General features: G+C 38.3%; 1 protein-coding gene across 1 annotated transcript in view; it reads left to right on the top strand.

The window, feature by feature from the left end:
* LOC135479752 (collagen alpha-5(IV) chain-like) overlaps nucleotides 1-24,395 on the top strand; it is a 50,709-nt gene that overhangs the window by 9,440 nt on the left and 16,874 nt on the right. The window contains exons 3-26 of the mRNA XM_064759657.1: nucleotides 746-802; nucleotides 2,013-2,147; nucleotides 2,591-2,635; nucleotides 3,632-3,694; nucleotides 4,259-4,339; nucleotides 5,019-5,096; nucleotides 6,427-6,489; nucleotides 7,705-7,782; nucleotides 7,989-8,150; nucleotides 9,044-9,106; nucleotides 10,373-10,471; nucleotides 11,410-11,463; nucleotides 11,912-12,008; nucleotides 12,737-12,859; nucleotides 14,107-14,412; nucleotides 15,216-15,296; nucleotides 16,226-16,323; nucleotides 17,420-17,611; nucleotides 18,647-18,815; nucleotides 19,236-19,346; nucleotides 20,465-20,679; nucleotides 20,999-21,152; nucleotides 21,920-22,036; nucleotides 22,489-22,659. Of these exons, the coding sequence (XP_064615727.1) occupies nucleotides 746-802; nucleotides 2,013-2,147; nucleotides 2,591-2,635; nucleotides 3,632-3,694; nucleotides 4,259-4,339; nucleotides 5,019-5,096; nucleotides 6,427-6,489; nucleotides 7,705-7,782; nucleotides 7,989-8,150; nucleotides 9,044-9,106; nucleotides 10,373-10,471; nucleotides 11,410-11,463; nucleotides 11,912-12,008; nucleotides 12,737-12,859; nucleotides 14,107-14,412; nucleotides 15,216-15,296; nucleotides 16,226-16,323; nucleotides 17,420-17,611; nucleotides 18,647-18,815; nucleotides 19,236-19,346; nucleotides 20,465-20,679; nucleotides 20,999-21,152; nucleotides 21,920-22,036; nucleotides 22,489-22,659 (2,812 nt within the window). The remainder of the gene's footprint in view (nucleotides 1-745; nucleotides 803-2,012; nucleotides 2,148-2,590; nucleotides 2,636-3,631; nucleotides 3,695-4,258; nucleotides 4,340-5,018; nucleotides 5,097-6,426; nucleotides 6,490-7,704; nucleotides 7,783-7,988; nucleotides 8,151-9,043; nucleotides 9,107-10,372; nucleotides 10,472-11,409; nucleotides 11,464-11,911; nucleotides 12,009-12,736; nucleotides 12,860-14,106; nucleotides 14,413-15,215; nucleotides 15,297-16,225; nucleotides 16,324-17,419; nucleotides 17,612-18,646; nucleotides 18,816-19,235; nucleotides 19,347-20,464; nucleotides 20,680-20,998; nucleotides 21,153-21,919; nucleotides 22,037-22,488; nucleotides 22,660-24,395) is intronic.

Raw genomic sequence — 24,395 nt, 5'->3', positions numbered from 1 at the left:
CAACGATTGGTTGACCCGCATCAGTATAATGGCTCGGGCGGGGCAACTTACATGCCTTTGGCAAGTCGTTTCAGTGAAGCAGCACTAGATAAAAGAGCGGTGGAAATCCGTCCTGCAACAGGGAGGCACATCACATGCACTCTAAGGATTCCTTCGTCATCTTGCGACTGAAAAATTGTTAAGTACGACACTAAACCCCAAGCACTCACTCACTCCATCACTTGACTCCATATTTCAAATGGACATAGAGCCAGTACCGTATCATGTGCTTTCATTTATTTATTTGATTGGTGTTTTAAGCCACTCTCAACAATATTTCACTTATACGACGGTAGCCAGCATTTGGGTGGGAGGAAACCGGGCAGAGCCTGGTTGAAATCCACAGCCATCGGCAGGTTGCTGGCAGGCCTTTCCCACGTACAGCTGGAGAGGAAGCCAGCACGAGCTGGACTTCAACTCACAGCGACCACATTAGTAAGAGGCTTCTGGTTCATTGCACCGAGATGGCACGTGAACCACTTTGACTCAGAGACCCCCATTTCATTTGCAGCTTTTGACTAAAATTGATACAACTTCTGAGACGTTTAGATTTTATTGAGGTATGCAGGATCAAGCACCGTGCGAGCAGACAGTTTATGACTGGCCACAAGTTCACTTTTACTTGCTGTAAATCTTGTAAAAAGGCTAAAATATAGTGTTGTATTATTCCTCATGGTTTTTCTGTTTTGTTTTTTTTTTGTTCCAGTCTTGTGGAGGTTGTGCAGGAACTGCGTGTATATGTAAAGGGGATAGAGGCCCACAGGTGAGTTCATTCGTTACATTATCTAGAAAGTTATTTTTCACTCATTTATTACTATTTGTAGTATGTTAATATGTCCAATGGACTTCATTGTTAAGCTGTTAAGCTTGTTTGTTTCCTTCCTGCATATTTATTTATGATTTTTGTTCATCAACATTTCAGAAATAACGTCTGTTTTTAAATCAAGGTTTGCTTTATGTGACTAATGACCTTTTGATAGCTGTATTGGAAAGATTCAGTTCTATCAATGACCATACATATGTTCGTAAGTTTAGTGAATTTTGTTGTTAAAATGTCCATTTTCCTTTAAAAAATATACTTTCCCCACTTAGGTCATTCATAAAAAACTTCTTGTTGGGCATATTCTGACCTTCTTACAAAAAAATGGGGCCAGTCTGAAGGGAATTCTTTTTTTTTTTTTATTCTGGATACCGATAATGAAACAAATTAGGAATTTGAAGGAAGCTAACATGACAAGAAAATAGAAATAAAAGCTGTACAAATCACATTAGGAAATTTACTTTCTTCCCTTAGGCCATTCTTAAAAAACTTCCTGTTGGGCATATTAGAAGGGTTGGTTGAGTTACACTAAAGAAACGTCGTTAATGATGGCTGTAGTAACTTTTTCATGTTATTGTAGTAACTTTTTCATGTTAATAACAGTTAATGTCGTACATGTATGTGACGTAACAGCCAGTTGTTCGGCCTGACTCTGACCTTGTTATACCAAATATTCCCCTTTAGCCCTCTGGTAATTAATTGTTTGTAATGCCTGACAATTCCTTATGGATAATTACGCATTTGTATTAATTATGGAATGTTAAAATGTAATTTTACCTTACCCACAACATTTATATATGTATGCAAAATAAACTTGATGTGATTAATACATTTTGTCATTTTTTTTTGTTTCAGGTCAGGTTTAGAAAAATGTGTTATTTTAAGCAAGAAATCGATAATTAATTAATTATAATGCGACATATATGATTTTGAAAAAAAAAATTAAATGTCACCGGAGTTAGTTAGTCAGTTAGCAGTGCCATCCAGATAGGTACATATTCAAATTCTTTGTTCTGTACACAGAATGTATCTAGTAATTATAATTTGATCACTGATTCATTCATGCATGTGAACGTAAAGTCTGTCTGTTCGTTAGTCTGTCAGTTCGTTTGTTAGTCAATCATCACAGTGATACTCTCTCCATGTGTTTCAGGGTGCCACTGGTCTGCCAGGTCTTCAGGGCCCACCTGGCTTACCTGGATTCCCAGGGCCGGAGGGACCTTTTGGGGTAAAAGGATTCAAAGGTGATAGTGGCGATGCTGGAGGACGAGGTCCTAAAGGACTAAGAGTAAGTCCACAGATCTTGTCCTAGCCTCTAGCGTGTAGTGTTGTTTAAGCAGCATTGTAGTCCAGGTTCTAGCATTGCAGAACATTCGCAAGTTAGTCTTGCTTTGATTTGTTCCTGAATTTTTTTGTTTATTTATTTATTTATTATTATTTTTTTTTTTGGGTTTGGTTTTTTATTAAATAATGTTCTTAGTAATGTATGAAGTAATTTTGAGATTTTAAATTTACAACAATTTTCTTGTTTGTTTGGATACCAGAAATACATAGAAAAGACCATCGCGTTTTATGATTTCAGAAACACTCTATTTATAAATATTTACAGTGACTGGTTGGAGAAAATTTTTCAAAATTACATATACATACAAGTATTTCCCTAACTTATATACCCTTTCAATCATTATTTATGTGATAAATCATTATTGATCTCATCCTCATTATTTTCAGGGTGCTCAAGGTCTGCCTGGATTTACTGGTGTGCCTGGTATCCCAGTAAGTAATGCAGCAGAGTTTCATCAAAATAAGTTAATCTTTACTTTTAAATACAGTAGTGTTATAGTGGCAGTACTCCATCATGGCCATCAAAAACTGCATTACTCCAATATGGCTGCCACCAAAAGTAGGTCAAGCATTCGTGATTGTGTGAATCCAATAAAGTGAGCCTGCAAAATAAACTATACGCTATTGTCTGCAGATGAAGAAATAGAAGTAAAAAATATAGGAAAGTGGCAGCCTTAATGATGTTGTTTTAGTCTCTGCCAAGTGACATTTGCCTGTCATATTGGGCAGCTTTCTTAGCCCTTCCACGACTTGACCCAGATTTGTTTGTTGTGTTTTGCCACCACACAATGGACTGGGCTGCCCATTTCACTGTCTGGAAAAAGCAGTGTCAGGATTTTGCCTTCCATCTCCACCCGCTCTGTTTTGTAGCTATGGCCACCCAAAAACTAACGATGACTATCCCCAAATAGGATCTCTTCTCTTTTTTTTTTTGTTTTTTATGTGTGGGGAGGGGAGGTCAAGAGAGTAATTCCTTAATATGGAGGTCGGTGGGGAGGGGTAAATTTGCAGTATGCAGAGATGATATAAGAACGCTGGTCTGATTTTTGGTAACTTTTTACACACCTCATATTTTTATGGTTTGCTGAGAAAATATGCACAGATTTGTTCTCTGCTTGCCAGAATTGTCTATTTAAATGTTCTCTGTTTGCAAAAAACGAACACTCACAAAATATGGTTAAAGATGTTACTTTAATTTACTTTTCGCATGTTTGCAAGGTGTTCATTTAAGCATATTCTGAAGGCATTATTCTGTTTAGACTGATAAAACTGTACCTTTTGTGAAGCCTTGAAACTGGCCAATACAACCAATGTAGTTTTGTCTCAAAAATCAAATTATAAATGTATAAAGTATGAAATGAATTTGAGTAAGTCTCTGTCACATTTGCTGATGAAATTCCTTTTTTCTTTTTTCCTTCCATATTTTAGGGTCAGCTTGGCCTCGAAGGTCGTGTGGGACCCCGTGGGATTCCAGGTTGTAACGGTACAAAGGTATACACAATACTTACCTGTTTTATTCTAACGCAGACATTGTTATGTCCCCAGCACCTTTCAGTAGATGGATACTGACTTTGTGAATGTTAGATATTAAACTCAGGAATTTTCAAGCAGCAGCAATTTGTGTTCCTCAATAGAGAAGCCTTGCTAACTTCGTTTTAACAATAATTTTATTCCTGTATGATTGGTTTATATTGCACCAAAATTGTCTGAACTGTTAGTTTTTAGTTGTAAAAGTTTGCATTAATCTCAATAATGTTCAATACCGTAGTTTGTTTTCCTGTCAGTCTTGGTTTATTATTGCCTGTATAAGGTATAGTTTTCATTGACGGTACTGAATGGTCAATAGTGCACACAAATTTTTGCTTTAATATGTTTTAAGTGAAAACTTTATTATGACGGTGTTACTATCCAACCTTTGAACCCTAAATCCAAGATTTATCTAAAAATTGTTTAATTGTTCAAAATATTTACTTTTACTATTAGGATCCAAACAGATATTTTGTTAGCTCAACCCGGTGTGATACATACATTGAAGTAGATCTCATACCTTTGTAGGGTTATGCCGGTCGCCCAGGTAAACCTGGTTTAGATGGTTATCCTGGCCCCCCTGGTTACCCAGGTCCTGATGGTATCAAGGTAGGTAGTCATGGAACAAGAGGTGAAATAGTTTCAAAAGATGTGTCATGTAGTACACTCAATTTTTATGAAAAGTAAATGGCTTAAATATGCTTTTTTAGGTGTAAATGTGTATACTTGAGTGTAAATGTGTATACTTTAGTGTAAGTATGTACTTTGTGGTAAAAAGTGAGTAAGCTATGTACACCTAGTTTTGGCTATGCTTATGTACATTTCCAAACTGGGTTGTTTTTGGAAACTGGAAATGTCCAGAAGTACATGTATGCATCAAAGCGCATTTTTTCTTTCTATTATTTGATTTATTCGATTTGTGTTTTACGCCGCACTCAAGAATATTTCACTTACACAACAGCTGCCAGCATTATGGTGGGAGGAAACCGGGCACAGCCTGGGGGAAACCCATCACTATCCGCAGGTTTGCTGACAGACCTTCCCACATACAGCCTGCTTTTTATAAGTTATGATAAAAGGCATGCAGTCACCAGTGGCAGCATAATGTTACCGGGTTGTAATTGTGACCTCAGAAATAAATTATAGCTTTAATTGCAGGGTACTGATTTTTTTTTTTTCGCTCTCCATAACAATTGTTCGGAAAATCTGCTGGGAAGGGCAGAAGACGGTGTCAGGTAACTCCTGTATACATGTACATGTATAATCACCTGTTTTTTTGTCTAACTAGGGTCCCCCAGGAGAACCAAACGGGCTGGCGTATGGGCTGAAGGGAGAACCAGGTTTGCTAGGACGAGATGGAATTGATGTAAGTAAAATATATCTACATCCTATTGTTTAAACTTAGTCTACTTCTACTACCCTATTTGACCTATGATTCATATAGTATAAAATTCAATAAACAGAAATGAACAAAAGCAATTCTTTATGGCCAGCAGAGTATTATTACCTGTTTATTCTGGTCGAAATAAACTGGTAAGTGAAGTCCTCACAGGCAGAGAACACTTCTACTGAAAGTGCCAGTTGACCAGTGGGGTCACAAGTTCAAATCCAGCTACGGCTGGCCAATATCAAGTCAGGAAGTTTGTCATGTACCATGTTCTTTCGCCCTTGAAACTATTCAGTAGCCCTGTAATTGACAAGTTTTCGTCTTTGTCTTTAAAAACAAGTGCAATTTATAAATAAACAAGAAAAAATAAACACTCACACGTTATTGTCCCAGTATTATGTGCATGTCTGGAGTTGAGAAACATCAGTTAGCATTAATTCATGTGCTGTTCTGAGAGAGGATTTATGTTGAACCTGAATTACCCATTCGCTCATCATAGTGGCTGACTAGCATATAGTTACAGGTTTTTTCCCATGATTTAACCATCTAAAATGGAGCACTAAGATGTGGCATCTGACCATGGCTCTACAGTAGTGAGTTCTATAGAGTTGTCTCTGACTTCCTGAGAAGAGATATAGACAATCACCTCCAAGAGGGATAGACTGTTGGCTGAAGTTATTGGTGTCCCCATTCAACTGAATGCAGGGTGTTCAAAAATGGCAAGTGGCAGGCTGCAGAGAGCTGTTTACTGCCGTCCCTGTAGCCGCCTAATTTGAATATTCCTACTATTTAAATCAATAGTAATTGAGGCATAATTAGTTTCAATTCGGTCATCTACTTTTGAACTCTGACCTCCTGCAACTCCCCCCCCCCCCCCAATAAATAGACAGGTAAAGAAGGTAGACATGTGAAGCAATAAAAGAACAAAATGTTCATGTACCTAATCAGCGGTGTGAGATTAAGTTATTTAAAAACTTAACAACAGCTTTGGAAATATTATCACGGTTTCTGACCCGCCTAAGGATATAGACAATGTAGGATAGGATGTTGACAAAAACTTCCAGGAGATTACATGTACATGTAGTTTGGGAATTATGGAAATTCTAAATGCACTGTTTTTCTTAGATTATCAAAATACCTTGGTATGTATAATATACTGATTAGTGCGTGTACCCTGAAACATATTTCTTTTACAGTCTTTAATCAGTTCTGTATAGAATAATTCATTCATTTTAAATTCCATGGGTGTTTGATATTGGCCAGTAATTTGTCTGTATTGAAATAATGTTTATTAAACTTACCTTTGCAGGGACCTCAAGGCACACCTGGACAGCCAGGTGAGAGAGGAGACCAGGGGGAGGCTGGACCCAGGGTAAGACAGCAAACAAATGTTCTCGACACGGGAATCTTGTCTTATCTTTAGTTAGCCCACATCTTTGGCAGCATGAAGCTTTAGGGCTGGGCGGAATTTGAACTCTTTTATTGCTAAAAGTTAAAAAGACATGTCACAACTGTTTGCCAACTATTTTTGATTAGATTTACTATGACACAGGGGTCTGAAAAAAGTTTCAAAATAAGTTGTTTAGAGGCAACAAACTATGGAGAAAATAGAGGAGCTGAACGTTTGTGAACTTGGGATGTTTCCAAAGGATAGAGATGTTATTGATGCATCTGGAACACTGTGAGACAGGTGATCAGTAAATTAATGTCAACTAAAGCTACCTAACATTTTTCAAAAATAGCATGATGCAGTGGGACTGCTTTTGCCTTTAAAGACAGAAGAGTTCCATTTCTCAACTCCTCCTCTAAACCTTGTGGATCTCTAGACCTGAGGGTTGTTATAAACAAGAAAAACAATTCCCAAACACGAGTCACATACTAGTCCACATCACATCATCATATCACACTAGTCCACAAGTAGCAGTACCTCCTGTTTGCTAAATTGAATGTTCTGACAAAAAGAACTGATGACCACCCAATGTTATTTGTGACTGCACCTATTCTACAGTAACTTAAGAGTGTATTTGTGGCACTAAAATCTGTTCAGGGGGGGGGGCTGCGAAGCTCAGTTGGTTGGCGAGCTAGTGCAGAGTAATGACCCAGGAGCCTCTCACCAATGTGGTGGCTGTGAGTTCATGTCCAGCTCATGCTGGCTTCCTCTCAGGCCGTACAAGGGGAAGTTTGGCAGCAACCTGCGGACGGTCGTGGGTTTCCCCTGGGATCTGCCTAGTTTCTTCCCATCATAATGCTGGCCGCTGTTGTATACGTGAAATATCCTTGAGTTCGGCGTAAAACACCAATCAAATAAATAAATAAAATCTGTTCACTATTTTGATTTGATGAAAATGGAACAAAAAGTTTGTACGTTATGTAGCTTTGAGATCAAACATGGCCAAAGATTTACCTTGATCAAGCTACATACATGTAACAAAGTTTGTTCATCTTTGTTTTTTTTTGACTAGAATTTGTCTTTGTTATGTCTATATTTTAACTAACGTCAATTTGTTCATCTTCGTACTTTGACCAAAATTTGTGTGTCAAGATGCTTTATGTGACCAATGGATTCTGAGTCTGTCTTATTTGACAGGGACAACCGGGTCCTCCTGGGGGTCCGGGCCTCAAAGGGATGAGTGGTAACACTGTGAAGGGCATCAAAGGTATTCGGGTATGTGGACAGAATATACTCTCACCCATTTTTTTACCTGTCGTTAAGAACATTATGTTACCTGCTCTGGAGAAGATTAAGTTAATCAGATTCTGTTGTTGATTTCAGGTTTGAATTTGCTCAATAAGTTTATGTCTGGTATCAATATTGTTTAGTTGTCTCAGGTGTGAGGTGATTCACAGTCAAAGACTTTTATTGCCCCCCAGGGTATTGCTGGTCCGGCGGGTCCCCCAGGGGAAGTGGTGACCATCATATCTGGGGTCAAGCAGGCGGAGATCACAGAAAGCGGCCCACCCGGAGAAAAGGGTTACACTGGTGACCCGGGACTGGAAGGACTGCCGGGGTTACCGGGCCCACCTGGAAATGATGTGAGCAATGTAGATGAGCATGAAAAGTAACAGGAGTGGTCAATGGTCTAGTGGTTTCCCTACTAAACCCACATCAAACCCGTATACATATACAGTGTATGTCACACCAACGCTTGTCACTATCAGGCCCACACATGTCCCCACGCAACCCACACATGTCCCCACCAAACTCACACACGTCCCTATCAAACACACATGTCCCCACCAAACCCACACTTGTCCCTATCAAACCCACTTTTTTCCCCCATGACACTTTTTTCCACATTTCGCACATTAAACTCATGATAACACGTGTCCCCATCAAACTCATGATCACACATGTCTCCACCAAACCCACAAATCACCACCAAACCCAAAAATGTCCCTATTGAACTCATGATCACGCATGTCCGAAAAAAACTCGCACATGTCCCCACCAAACCCACACATGTCCCCATCAAACCCACACATGTCCCCATCAAACCCACACTTGTCGCAATCAAACCCACACTTGTCCCCATAAAACCCATCAAACCCACACTTGTCCCCATCAAACCCACTTATTTCCCCATCAAACCCACTTATTTCCCCATAAAATCCACACATTTCCCCATCAAACCCACACATGTCCTCACCAAACCCACACGTCCCCATCAAAGTCATGATCACAGGTCCTTAAAAAGTTCATTAATATTTCAAACATTTATGCAGAATAACTTACCAATCCCAGGTAAGTGTTTAACTGCTGAAACTTTTAACTCACGTCACCTGAGCTGTAATGGAATTCTGTCAGTCAGCTATTAATTCCTGAATATGGTTTCTTCTTCCGAAGCACAGAATTCAAGATTGCCATTGCAGGTTGTTCTTGGAATCTTGACTGTTTATATTCCTTAAGGCTTTTGTTAATTTTTCAGGGTCTACCAGGTCTAGTTGGGCCAAAGGGTGGTAAGGGAAACCCTGGTCCTCCCGGCAGACTGGTAAGTACATCCACAAGACAAACAGCAAGGTCGTTCAAGGTCAACAGATCAATAGACATTCACAACAATGATTAAATGGCCATAAATGTCATCTATTACTAACTTGCCCATATTTCCTGATTCTGTTGAGTTCTGTTGATTTTAGAAAGGTGTTTTGAGGTTGCTTGGAACATTGGATGATATTTTACTGGAAAAGTTTCAGCTCAAAAAATTATATTTATTTGCTTCCTAAAATGTCATTCAAAGTATTTGTCAGCTACTGTGAATGAATTCGAATTTTGATGGAAAAAGGGGTCATTTTTAGAGGAAAATAAATGTCATATTTTTGAATCTTAATTTTGCTGCTGAAACTAAAATTTTTTTTCAGTAGTCCTTCAAAACAAACTTCAAAAAATGTTTCTAATATCAGTAGAGCTTTTAGAATAAAGGCAAACTGAGCAACTTTACCATTTACAAAGTTTTGGGGGATTTACAGGATTTCTGGTGGAAGGGCAATTATTGAAAATAATAATACTCTATTTCCTCAACCTTTTCGCATATAAAAGAGCAACTTTTAGTGCAATTTATGCACATTTTAAATTTGAGTTTGGAGTCAGTTTAGGAATTCACAAAAAGTATAATTTTGTGAATGTACAAAGAATAATGCCTCCAGAATATGCTTGAGTAAACACCTTGCAGACATGTGAAAAGGTGGAAGAATTACAGTCATGCCCAAATGAATAAGTCTGCTGGAAGATCTTTCTTTTGAGAAGCCCTGCACAATCTGTGTTGATCAAAACATGTATCCAGTTATGCTTTCTGCAACATGAAAAACACAGCTGAAGACTTGCAGAAGAAAGATTTTTTTGATCTTCCTGTCAAAAACTGAACTGCATATCTGACATTTCCTCATGAATTGCAGACACTAATTATTGAATGCATCAGGAATTCTGATAATTCAGTAGCCTCAATAAGCAGTTGACACAATTGTTCTCATCCATTCTAACGGATTTTAGAAGATAAAGAGCCCAGGAGCCTCTCACTAATAAAATCGTTGTGAGTTCAAATCCAGCTCATGCTTGGGTTTCCTTCCACCATAATCTGGGCATAATCGTGGTATATTAAGTGAAATCTTCTTGTGTACGGTATAAAATACTGATTAAATGAATAAATAAATAGACAAATAAAGGGCCAAGAGGATAAACACTTCGATTATGAAAATACATGTTGGTGTTGATTCCTGTGTGTAAGAACTTGACATTGTCTTAATTGTCTGCTTGTCTCCAGGGTAAGCGCGGAAAAGAAGGAAACCCTGGACCTTTTGGTGCCAAGGGTATGATAGGAGAAAAGGGCTTCCCAGGCATCCCAGGACGGATAGGTCTCAAGGTAAAGCCTCACTTAAACCACAGTTTATTTTATTCTGGAGAAATTGTCTTTTTGTATGGAAACTGAAAATATATTTTGTGCAACCTTCCCTTGAATTTTCGTGATATGTTTCTTTGATACATCATTTTTATCTCGTTGTTTGCATTTGAAATTCATTTGTTTCTTTGAACTTAACTCCCCCTGTACTTAGTGTTATTCGTGCTTTGAAAATTGTTATGATTAGCTTTGATATTAATTGTCCCATTGTGTTTATGGTATTTTACTCTCTGCTTTGCGCCTTGTTGCAGTCGAAATGCTTCTCAGATAAGCTTTTTTGCCTTTGAATTTAAAGCATATGATATCAAATCTTAAATTAAAGTTAAATTTATATTCTGTGTCTGTTACCTTCTTCTTTATTTTCATGCATTCTACCTACCACATTAGTTAAGCATTTTAGAGTCATAAGGTGAATATCATCAGCGTACTAATACCCCGGTACCTTCTGATGTATAAGTATATTCTCTGTTGTGTACTACGTGTTCATGCCAGTCTACTGTATCTTACCTGGGACGAATATAACTGTTGTATTGAGGGGCCTCCTTGGCTCAGTTGGTTAGCACGCTAGCACAGCATAATGACCCAGGAGTCTCTCACCAGTGCGGTCGCTGTGAGTTCAAGTCCAGCTCATGCTGGCTTCCTCTCCGGTCGTACTTGGGAAAAGTCTGTCAGAAGCCTGCGGATGGTTGTGAGTTTCCCCCTGGCTCTGCCTGGTTTCCACCCACTATAATGCTGGCCGCCATCGTATAAGTAAAATATTTTTGAGTACAGCGTAAAACACCAATCAAATAAATAAATAAATAACTGTTGTATTGATTATTCCTGTATCTTCTTGCTGTTGTTGTATATTGCTCACATTCACTCACCTTTGTACTGTACTATACTCTACCTGTACATTTCAGGGTATGAGGGGAGATGAAGGGTTTCCTGGACGTCCAGGTCTCGTAGGTTTACCAGTAAGTCACAGTTTTGATTTGCATTGTTTGATGATCTTAGCATCCTGAATTACCTCTGATATGCTTTAATATGGGAGTTTTAGCCTGTGAGAGTTTGTTTAAATTAATTTTTTGATCTTTTTGTTTATGCACGTAAGTCTACAATGTAATTACACTGCCTTGTAATATTTCCTGTTTTCAGCCCTTTAGATTATTGGGGTTTTTTTTTCTTTATTTAATCAGATTTAGGATTACCATTTAGCGAATAAATATTTGTTGGATAAACTTAATAAATCTGATGATTCCTGATCAAATTAACATTGTAAATTAATTAGGTATTTTAGAGTACATGCATGTTTTATTTGATACTGTAGCTTTTTAATTAATTCTTAATAAAATTAAATGGTTTTATGATTTAGCAATGTGCAGTTAGATTATAACATGATCGATGATGCTGGTCACTTAACAGGGTTTACCTGGAAACGTGACAGGTGGAGTGAGTTTAATTCCTGGTTTCCCAGGATTACAAGGTCCTGACGGCATTCCTGGACCAAAGGGTGAACCAGGTACGTGGGTGTGAACATCTACCAGAAACATTCAGTATTCAACTGTTCTTTCTTGTTTGTGTATTAAAAAAAAAATCTTACACACCTCTTACAAGAAATGTTATTGGCTGAATTAAATTTATTGTGTCCTATTTCCAGCTGTGTGAGATGATGTCTGAATTCAGAATCTTTGTTTCTTTTATGAATTCCTCATGTCTACTAGCTCATTTGTAAAGTCTATTGTATGGCATGTACAGAGGATTGGTCCATTTTATGGTCTGTGATAGTCAGATATGGGCATAATTTATTTGACGTGTTCACTTATACTTTTAACTGTATGAATCATTCGCCAATATTTAGGGTCCAGTAAAGCCATTTATAAACACAGCCCTTGGTAAATAAACTAAAATTTTGCCAATGAACAAAATTGCATGTGTGCATTTGCAGAGGCAAAAAAATGTTATGAAAGGTGACTTTTGGCGATGAAAGTTACATTTGTCTTATTGAATGTCTCGTACTACCTTCCAAACAAAGCTCAAAACACCTAATCTACCTCAAGTTCTAAGAATGAGGTAAAGGATGTGTGACAGATTAGTCAAAGGAAAAATTTAGATTATTTATCATACATATTGTTCAAGTAAATTTATTTAGCATTTTTCAAATTTGTCCTTTATGCACACAAGGCTGTATTGTCAGCATTATGTGCACGTTCTTATATCTCCTGTATTTATGGTTGTCTGTCTGACCAGGTCGAGATGGTGGCATCGGTAGGCCGGGTTCCCCTGGCTTACCTGGCCTTCCAGGGCGTGACGGACTGCCCGGCAGTCGTGGTGTACCTGGGTACTCCCAGAAAGGTGATCGAGGAGAGCCAGGTAAGAATTTGCACAGGAAAATGTATGTATGCTCATTCTGAAATACAATAAAATAAACCCACTCATGACTGGAACATGCCATTGTATGCAAGCGTATTTTTTAATGCAACTGTAAAATCCTTCTCCACTTGGTTGCTTGTTCACATCCAGCCCTTGCTGTTTCCACTGCAGCTTTACACAGTTTAAATTAGCACGTCTCATAAAAGGCCAGTAGTTCATTCCAGGTAGGCCCTACTCTGGTTTCATAATATAAAATGAATTCAACACAATAAATAAATCAATCAATCCAGATTGTAAACTGGAGACCCAAGTTTATTTCCAAAACTGGGCATACCTAAGAATTTAAAGGCAAAGAAAACACACCCGTGAAGCCTGTGCATATGGTGTCTAATGTGACTAGCTTACCACTAGCACACTTGTAGCAGGCTTCTAGCATTCCACTATCATTCACCAATAGCATTTATCAGTTGAGGATGTACTGCTGGCACAGGTATACCAGATTTCTAGCATTTCACTACCATTCACCTTGCCCTCATCTTGCTGACAGTGTAGAGTTAGTGCTGTGGTCTGTGATTACGGTACCTAATGCCACTAGCTGACCACTAGCACACTTGTAGCAGGCTTCTAGGATTCCACTGTAATTCACCTAGCCTTCATATACTGTGGTCTGTGGTGCCTAATGCCACTAGCTCACCACTCCGTGGATATGGTGCCTATTGCCACTAGCAGACTTTGTAGCAGGTTTCTAACAGTCCACTACCACGCCACTACTCTTCATCTGTTGAGGGTTTAGAGTTAGTGTTGTGGTCGGTGGGCATGGTGCCTAATGCCATTGACTCACCACAAGCACTCTTGTACAGACTTCTAGCTTTCAAAAACCATTTTCCTAGTCTTATCTATTGAGAATGTAAAGTTTGTGCTCTGGATTTGTTGTCTATTTTAACCAGCTCACTGCTAACACACTTGTAGCACACTTCTAGCATTCCACTGTCATTCACTTAGCTTTCATTTGATTCTCTTTTCTCAGAAGAGCATCAATGAAATTAGTAGCTTACAGGGCTCATCTTGTGGCCTGTGCGATGTGAACAGTGCTTTACCCCACTCTCTGTTTTCTGCCATTAGACAGTCAATAAATCAATCAATCCATGGATGTGATGCCCTACAGTCAAGCAACAGTCAAACTGAAAGTTCACTAGCAGTTTTACTTGTAGAAAACTTCTAACATGACGTGTGCCCTATCTCTACAGGTTTCCCAGGCCCTGATGGTACCCCAGGTACAATAGGCTTCCCAGGACAGGCAGGTCTGCCAGGAGAGAAAGGTCGCCCAGGGGAGACTATCGTTGGGCCGCCAGGTGAGCCTGGTCGTCCAGGGCAGGATGGCTTGCCAGGTCTGCGCGGGCTGCCAGGTGACCCAGGATATCCGGGAGCCAAGGGTTTGCCGGGGAAACTCATCAGCACCATCCAATTAGAGGGTTTTCCAGGACAGCCAGGTGATAGGGGCTTCCCCGGGGATAATGCTCCTGACGGCCTTCCAGGTCTGCCGGGACCTAAAGGTGAGTTCAAACAGACTCGAAAACCCACACAAACACTCATGGGTATGGCATGAGTCAGAACAGAACAGAGTAATGACAACATCCAGATTTTATATTTATCTTGTACCGGTAGGCCCACAATGGATTTTTCATCAGTATCTTGGCTGGCTCAGTTGTGTTAAGTGTCACACATTCTGAGGCCTGGATATTACCCTTTCGCCAATATGGCCACATTCTGGAAGTCATCTCCCACTGGTACCCTTAAATCTTAAGGAGAAGGCACCCATAAATCTGGCTGCCATCATGAAAGTGAATCCTACTTGAGATTGGTATGAACAGTTCCCGTCATTTTGTATAGTGAGGAGACCTTGTGCTGATTCCTTCTCTGTATCTGTTAGGTAATGATGCTGCAAAAACCTTCTCTTACACTGATTAGTTCAAGGTAACACCCAGGTAGTAAAATGAAAATAGAGTGCCGAAAAACTGCATTAAATGAGCCTTTCAGTTACACTACTCATGTATTATAATGCTACAGTTTTGCTTTTGACTTACCTTTTATGAAATGTTTCTGTTTTTACTGTATAAATTGTGGAACATTAAAAATGAGACACAACAACTGGGATGTCATGAAGAGCCAAGAAGAAAGCGGTTGGCAACTGATGATGTTTTAAGTATGCCTGACTAATATGTTTACAAAAATATTTTGAATAATCATTATCGTATAAATAGGGTCATATTAGTCTCTTTTCCTGTTGAGAAGATAAATATTTATATTGCTGTTATCAGTTTCTTAACAAAGGAATTTTTGTTATGTTGTTACTAAGGTTTGCGTGGAGACGACTGTGGACGATGTGCTGATGGCGTTCCAGGGACGAGAGGTGACGTGGGTAACGAAGGGCTGCCAGGTGAGATAATATGGAAAAAAATAGCACCTTCTAACAGCACAAGCCTGTAACATAGCTGGAGAAAATAATGCCTTGTAGACACAGAAACTTGGAATATAGCTGGAGAAAATAGTGCCATGTAAGAGCACACACCTGTAACATAGCTGGATGAAAGAGTGCCTTGTAACAGCACACACCATAAAAACATAGCTGGAGAAAATAGTGTCTTGTAAACACAGAAACCTGGAATATAGCTGGAGAAAATGGTGACTTTGTAATGGCACAGACCAGTATTATAGCTGGAGAAAATAGTGCCTTGTAACAGCGCACACCTGTAACATAGCTGGAGAAAATAGTGCCTTGTAAACAGAGAAAACTGGAATATAGCTGAAGAAAATAATGCCTTCTAAGACCACAAACCTGGAATATAGCTGGATAAAAACAGTGCCTTGTAAGAGCACACACATGTAACATAGCTGGAGAAAATAGTGTCTTGTAGACACAGAAACCTGGAATATAGCTGCAGAAAATGGCGACTTTGTAATGGTACAGGCCAGTAGCATAGCTGAAAAAATACTGCCTTGTTAGATCACAAACATGGAATATAAGTGGAGAAAATAGTTGTAAGAGCTCAAACCTGGAATATAGCTGGAGAAATGATGATTTGTAATAGCAAAAACCTGAAATATAGCTGGAAAAAATGTGACTTTGTAAGGGTACAGACCAGTAACATAGCTGGTAAAAACAGTGCCTTGTTAGAGCACAAACCTGTAACATAGCTATGTAGTGAAAATTCTTTTCATTGAAGTTGGTCATCTTACAAGTATGAGTATGTGTATGTAAGTGAATTACACTTGCTTATGGGAATACAAAAGTCATCAGTCTGATGTACATACCTGGTGCTATAATGCTAATTTCTATCAGTGCCGTGTTTTTCTTGTTTTTTCTAGGCCGTGCGGGTTTCATCGGGCCTGATGGTTTCATGGGTCTGAAGGGAGAACCTGGTTTACCTGGCTTACCTGGACCTGATGGCATTCCTGGCCCACCTGTAAGACTTACTACATTATATACTCACACTTTGTCATATTCTCAGCTCACCTGTACAAAGTTCAGGTGTTGCTTATGTCAAGGCCCAAGCATTGGCTTCGTCTTCAGGTAACAGGGGAAGTCAGTGTTAAATAGAAAAGTGGTGATTTTAAAAGTGATGAATGTATTGAGCTCAGGATTTTCGTACATGTAAGGCACAATTACGCTCTTCAAAAAATCGAAAAAAATGAATGAAAGTATTTGTACGTAATTTTCAGTTGTCTGTAAGATGAACCTTACCTCATATTTTAGCTTTCTTTTACTTTAAATTCCTGACTTCTAACTGCTGTTAGAGGTAAACCAGAAACTGGATGCAGTGTACATGAATTTGCAGTCTTTAAAATTTTTCCTGATTTTTTTTCGTCAGAATTTAAGAAATTTGAATACAAATCCTGTTGGTACAAAAAGACAGAAAGTGCATTGTAGGATGAACTTTTTTTTCCAACTTTTGTGAGGGTGAAATTTCCAGCTGAATTCATGAATACTCATTCTGTAGGGTACATCATAAGATGTCTTACTGACAACTGAAAATTACATACAAATACTTTCATTCATTTTTTCGATGATATCCATGGAGTTAAACAGTTTCAAACATGTCAGAAATCTGACCCCAGAGCTATTGAGTTTGTAGACCCTATGGTGCATAATGATGGCAACATTGAGAAGAATTGAAATTTTACTATCAGGGAGTTTGTTTTGGATAAACTTTCCAACTACACTCACGATTATTCATTCTTGTAGAGGAGACTTAAGATGATCGCCATGCAGTTAGAAAGTTTGAAGCATGTCTGAAATTTGGTCAGCTATAGGGTTTGTAGACTTTATTGTGTATAATTTTGGCAAATTTGACAACATTGAATATTTTACTATCAGGGAATTCTTTTCTGGTAAACTTCCCAACTAAATTCAGAGCTACTCATTCTTGTTGTGAGACATAAGATGATGTTAAAAAGTTCTAAACATGTCTGAAATAGTGTTTGTAGACCCTATGGTGTATAATAATAGCAAATTTGAGAAGATGTACAAGTTTACTCATCTTACTGGCGTGATGTTTTCAGGGATTACCGGGCCGTGATGGCTCACGAGGCTACAGAGGCCAGAAGGGAGAGAGAGGTGACTATGAGATTCCACCAGACTTCAAAGGGCAGAAGGGTGAACCTGGTTTCCCTGGTTTAGAAGGTCGGGATGGTTCAAGAGGCCCCGTGGGTAACAGAGGATCCCCAGGGGAACCTGGACTGCCAGGCTTTGATGTAAGTCGTCCTTACATTAGACATTATTATAGCAACACTATGTACATTTCATGATTGAGAAAAAATCAACTAAAACAAATCTCAACTAAAACTACCTCACAGAGGTAGATGGTTTACTCCAAACTTTCTGGCCAGGATCACGATGTAATCTTTGACTTAAGTCGAAATTTTAAATCACTTCCAAATTGTTATTTGTTACATAACAATGACATAATATTTCTCGATAACATAAATTCAGGATAAGTTGCTCTAAAACGAATTTCTTCTATCATAACATGCAGTCGCTGTGAGTTCAAGTCAGGGTCATGCTGGCTTCCTCTCCAACCGTAAATGGGAAGATCTGTCAGCAACCTGCGGCTGGCCTTGTGTTTCCCCCTGGCTCTGCCCGGTTTCCACCCACCATAATGCTGACCGCCGTCGAATAAGTGAAATATTCTTGAGTACGGCGTAAAACACCAATCAAAAAAAATAAATAAATCTGTCATAACAGGTGGGAACATACCAAATTAAAGGATTGAAATTTTGACATTAGTCTAAGATTGCTTTGTGATCAAGGGGCGCACGTTTCCTAAACCCCTAAACCTGACCATTGTCATATGTAAGTGACATACCAAGTTAAATGATTGAAATTTTGACATAAGTCTAAGATTGCTTTTTGATTAAGGGGCGCACGTTTCCTAAACCCCTAAACTTGACCATTGTTATATATAAGTGACAAATTCTTGAGCATAATGTTCATCATCAGTCAACATAACAAATAAATCAATAAATCATATTTGCTTTGGTGTTGTACAGAAACTCTGATATAGAGTGATTTCTTATTTGTCAGTTTTGACTGAAATACCTTAATATTTTCGTACAATTTTTTTTTTTCGTATTTTAGCTCAGTAATTTGTCTTTAGAAACACATCATTTGTCTTTATTCACTACTGATGCTGTTTTGGCTGTGGCTTTAGGTCAGGAGATTTATCAGGTAGGCATAGGTCCTACCTGACAAAAAGTCATTGATTTACACACCAATCTTTATCCGCTCAGGGTGAGCCAGGTCTGCCCGGTCTGGATGGGTTGGATGGTATCCCTGGAGTCGACGGCATCCCTGGACCTAAAGGCTTACCTGGGGACCCGTCATATGGGTTGCCGGGAAGAAAGGGGGAGCCAGGCTTGCCAGGGTTGGATGGGTTACCAGGTGCTCCAGGGTTCAAAGGTCAGTGAAACATTAAAATCTTGGGTAACTCATTTACTGATTGAGTGGATTATGCAATGACTTAGTGCTTCTTTCTGTCTTTCACTTTGTGGCATTTTCTCTACAAAACCCTCTTCTCCATAGATTTTAAAATTTGTTAATTTTTCAACTCAACTGTACAAAATAAAACGAGAGATGTTAAATTATATCAAACACCTAGTGTCTGTATCCAGTAACAGTTAAAGCAAATGATATTCATGATATATTTTGAAGTAACATGTTTTATCATCGGGGAAAAGCAAATCATTGGGATAAATGCATATTATGATGCTTGCTTTGTTTTTTAGTGGTTTTAGGAAAATTTCATCATTTTGTTTGCCACTTGTTATAATGAAGGTCAAAGGTTTATGGCTATTCTGTTATTGTTGTTTTGGTGTACAGGAATGCGGGGTGAAGCAGCCCTTCCTCCACTCGGATATGAGTATCCGGGAGAACCTGGAGACAGAGGTCCCTTTGGGCCTAACGGAATGGATGGTTTACCAGGTCTACCAGGTCAGATTCAGCTCTAACGTGATATAGTAATCATGTCAGAATTACCGTACCTGCCGAAAATATTTATTAATAATAGATTTTTTGCTTTATTCGGCTCCAAATTTATTTGGATCAAAAACTACAATTATGTCCCTTTAAATCTACAGTATGTTAAAGATAACACAGAAATACAGTAATTAAAGCAACATGTTCAAATTGTATACAATTGTATAATTGCTGAAGTCACAGTTACATTCCTCAACCTTTTCACATGTTTGCAGGCTGTTTATTTAAGCAAATTCTGAAAGCACTACTCTGAGTAGACTGATAAAATCATACTTTTTGTGAAGTCCTGAAATTGGCCATTCCAATCAGTGTTGTTTTGTCTTCAAAATCAAATAAAAAAGAGGAATAAATTGCACTGAAAGTTGCCCTTTTATCTGGGAAAAGAGGGCAGAATTAGGGTGCATGGACAAAGTAATTCTGTCTCCACTCAGATTGCATTTACTTTATGGTCTTAGTTGAACCTCCCTAAATTCCTCAAAAGTAAGTTTAATATTGTTACAGTTTGTTAATTTTTTTTTTTTTACATTTTTTTTTTTGCAAGATGTTAACAGCAAATATTGAAGCAAACTGGAACTGGCAGATCCTGCCTGACCCCCCAAAATGTACCCCAATTCCTCAACCTTTTCACATATGAAAGAGCAAGTTTCAGTGCAATTTATGCATTTTTAAATTTAATTTTAGAGACAATACTGCATGGGTTGAATTGGCCAAGTTCAGGGCTTCACAAAAATATAATGTTATCAGTTTACATGAAATAATTTCTTGATTAAACATCTTACAAACCTGCGATAAGGTTGAAGAATTACGGTACGTACTACATAAAAAAATGTTGGAAAAAGGGATTTTGTTTGTCAGTAGTTTACCTGTACATTCGGTAACAAACTCCAGGAGAGCCTTCTCCCATTATCAATGTCACACGCTTACATGCTGTGACTTCTCTGTCAATGAGCAGGTAGCTGACAGACCAGACGTGCCTTGGAAAAATGAAAAGAAGTTTTTATGTTTACACGTACATATAGTTATACAATTACGATTGTCTTACACATATATGGTGTGGTCTCTCTTCCAACCAGGTTTGGCCGGTGACCCAGGCCTACCCGGGCAAGATGGATTCCCTGGGCCCAAGGGCATGCGCGGCACGGACGGATATCCAGGAGAACCAGGCAGACGCGGTCCAGATGGGTCTAAAGGATTCCCAGGTATTCCGGGGGATCCCGGCCTCCCTGGTCTGGATGGTTTACCTGGGATGAGGGGTGAAGACGGCTTACCTGGTCAGCCAGGAAGACAGGTGAGATCAAAGGGAATAAAGGTATAGGGCCAATTTTCATCTGGTGTGTTCATGAGAATTATTAATACAGGGATTTAAAAATTATTAGTTCCAACAGTTATGTCCCTTTATATCTGCATATACAGATGTATGAAAGATAATATGTGGCTTTTAGTTATGATTCAGTTTGTGAAACTTTGCTACATACTTAATTGATTTGAGACAGTCCTGTGTCACAGTCTTATATATGTAGATTTACTAATTAAGGACATAAAGTGATCAAACTATAATAACTCTGTTTATGGACAACCCTGTCAGGTTTGATGTTTTCTGCATGTAGGGTGACCGTGGTGAGCCAGGACGCAGTCTCACTCTGGGACTACCGGGCCTACCTGGAGAGATAGGCCCAACTGGGATGCCAGGTACACCAGGTTCAGATGGTTACCAGGGGATGCCAGGGCGGCCAGGTCAAGATGGCTTCCCAGGAATGCCAGGTATGTATCAGGGGAAATCCTGAACTTATTTTGTTGTTTGATCCGCCAGCAAGTCTAAGAAAGCTGCAGTGAATGCTAGCACTTCTAACCTCCGTAATTGTTATTAAAGAGACATACCACCGAAAGAAATTCAGAATTTTTGAGTTGATTTGATAACCCAATTAAAAAAAGTCTTTCCATCTAAATATAGAGAATTGATGGTTGAAGGGAAACTCTGGAGAAAACTGAACATTTGATTGTTCACTCAAAGCCAGATACATATCAGTGGACATCTGGAAGTCTCAACTTTGTGTAGATGAATGATATCTAAAATTTAAGCATAATATTTTTTGCCTTCGACAATATGTCTCTTCAAGACACCTTCAAGGTTGGGCTTGGTGAGGAGATTTGTCAGGTATATGTTCCAGGTGAAGGCAATTACTTTAGTGCTTTATTTTTCTCCAGCCATAAAGCTGACTACTGTTATATATTAAATCAACATTTTTGTGTTTTGTCATTTCATTTAAAACAAATTAATAAGTAAAATGTTCTTGTATAGTCTTACAAATGACAATTGTATTGAGTGTCTTAAATATAAAAAAAAGCCAACATGAATCTGAAACATTTTTTTTAAAAATGACATTAAGTAAAAATCAAATACAGAAAAAAAAATAAGATTTTTAAGAAAACTTGCTTAAGGTGAACTCTTTTTAAAGGATTTGAATGATCTATATATGGTGTGGTATGTTAATGATTCTGGATGCTTAACCTGAATATTTTACCTGCAGGTTTGGATGGTGTTGATGGTATCCCAGGAGAGCCCGGGGCACCAGGACTGGACGGGGATCCTGGGGAGCCAGGTCGACCGGGACTGCCTGGTCCCAGGGGACCAAGTGGAGATTCAGGTTAGAAGATCAGATACAATAGATCATGAGATTACAAAATTTGCCAAAACTATATGTTTATATCTCACTTTAAAAAAAGTTAAGTAGTGTCAATCACAGCATTGTTCTGCATTAGACCATTTTCATAGTAGTTCAACTTTTTTTTTCATGATTTTTTTCAAGACTTGCATATTTTTTTTATTTAGCTCAGGCCATGCAAAAGAATTGGTTTTTAGATGTAACCAAACCCTAGAAGAAATTATTCTGGCTTATGAAGAAAATGGGAATTTTGAAGAAATTATCATAAAAAGAAGAAGAAAAAAATCGTGTGTCAAAATCCTTATATAAGTTGACTTTTTTGGAAGGTTAGATTATGCCCAACAAACATATTTTAATGATGGCCTCATTTTGTTTTGCTTCCTGTACATCCAGTTGTGATGACATCTAATTTACCGGTACATATCTATCTTCAGGTTTACCTGGCCTGGCGGGTCAGAGAGGCACGGATGGTTTACCTGGGGCACCTGGTCTCCAGGGACCTACTGGAGACCCAGGTTTGCCAGGTCTGCCAGGGCTGGATGGAGAAGACGGTATACCTGGCAGAATTGGGGAGCCAGGATTACCTGGTCTCCCAGGGTTACCAGGTAAGGCTACATGACACAGGTAATCAGTCAAAGTGACTTAACAAGTCAGTTATTTACCCGAATAAACATGTAATATAAAGGGATTATGGGCTGATTTATAGGATTCATAAAATGGAACGTTACTCGTAAAATACTGTTAAGTTTATAGCATGTCCTAACATGTGAGAGTACAGATAAATCAGTCTTTTGAAGGAGGATGTAAAGGATACATTAAAAGCTTGTCTTTTATTTCTCAATACTTAGTATATGATATGGCCTAACTTATAAAAGTGCAAAAATATCAGCTTTCTTATTGGAGCACAAAATGGCTGTAAGCAATTTTTGTTAGACCATAGCGATTAGACAGCTAGGATATTAATTAGCATTCTGTGGTGATGTCAGTGGTGATAGATGTCAGTCAACACAACTTTGTTGACTTTGAAGTGGGGGCGCTAATTTAGTCTCGCATTTCCCAATATTCATTCATCGATGATGTCATTTCCAAAAATTTCCTACCACTGACAGAAAGTATACATAAAATACAGGGGATATTTAGAAGTGTAAAATATGCTGTAAAAATAACAATTTTGGGGTAATTTTTTGGCATATCTTTCTTCATACTGTTTATTTTATTATACCTTTTAATGTATCCTTTAATGCTAAGTTTTGTTTATGACTCAATAAGTGTGAAGTCCATTTGTAAGCTAAGACATACCTGGTAATAGCAATTTTGGTACAATGTAGACAAAAGCAGTCCACGGTACTCCTAATGGGATTCAGGCAGTCATGCCTGATTACTGATTGCTTACTTCAGAAAAAAAAAAGGACAAAAAAAAAAAGAACTTATACAGCTGTATAATTGAAGAAATGATTTAGTGTAGTATTGAACTTGCAGCAATTTGAGTGAAATAGATACATGAAATATAGATAGCCATTACAGTATTTCACATAAAGTTAAGCATTTTTCTATCGAGAAATTTTGTTTGATTCTGATAGACTTATCCAGTTAAGACCACCGAAGAGTTTTTAGTCAAGTTTGATTAATTTCTTGTCAGAAAACCAAAGCGTTGGCATCAAAATTATCAGTGTAAGACATTTATATCCTTCTAAAAGTCCAGTCTTACATGCCAAACTTCAGGTGGAGTACGATACTTCACTGAAACATGTGTTACATGTTACTGTTACTCTTCAGAGTCATTATCTACACAAATTCTTCAACCTTTTCAACTGCTTCTGCTGGAGCCAGTATGTGAAACATTCTTAGAGAACTATGGGGTGTAGAGAAATAATTTGCGCACTTCTATGAAGCTTGCGTCTTTAATGATGCAACCTATTTCATTTTCATAATAATAATTTCACTGAAAAAAACTGCTTTACTCATTGAAAATGTTGAAGATTTACAGTTCTGGTGTTGAAATTTTGCAGTACTTGTGTTGAAGATGTACAGTATGTGTGTTGAAGAACTCATAATGCTATGAAATTTTCTGATGGCATTAATATGTTATTGTGAATAGAGTAAGGTATAAACAGGATCTGACCTAATATCTTTGTTACACAGAATACAAAATCTGTTACAAACTCTTGTTACACAGAATACAAAATCTCGTTAGACAGAATACAAAATCTTGTTACAGAGAATACAAAATCTTGTTACACAGAACACAAAATCTGTTACAAAATCTTGTTACACAGTTTGCCAGATTCTGAGAGTTGTACTAAACCTAGGTGTTTCAGTATTTGTTCGGGAGGTTGGATGA

Source organism: Liolophura sinensis, chromosome 12 (genome assembly GCF_032854445.1).
Source record: "Liolophura sinensis isolate JHLJ2023 chromosome 12, CUHK_Ljap_v2, whole genome shotgun sequence".
Lineage (NCBI taxonomy): Eukaryota > Metazoa > Mollusca > Polyplacophora > Chitonida > Chitonidae > Liolophura > Liolophura sinensis.
Note: the sequence above shows the minus strand (reverse complement) of the source record. Positions and strands in the feature narration are given on the sequence as shown.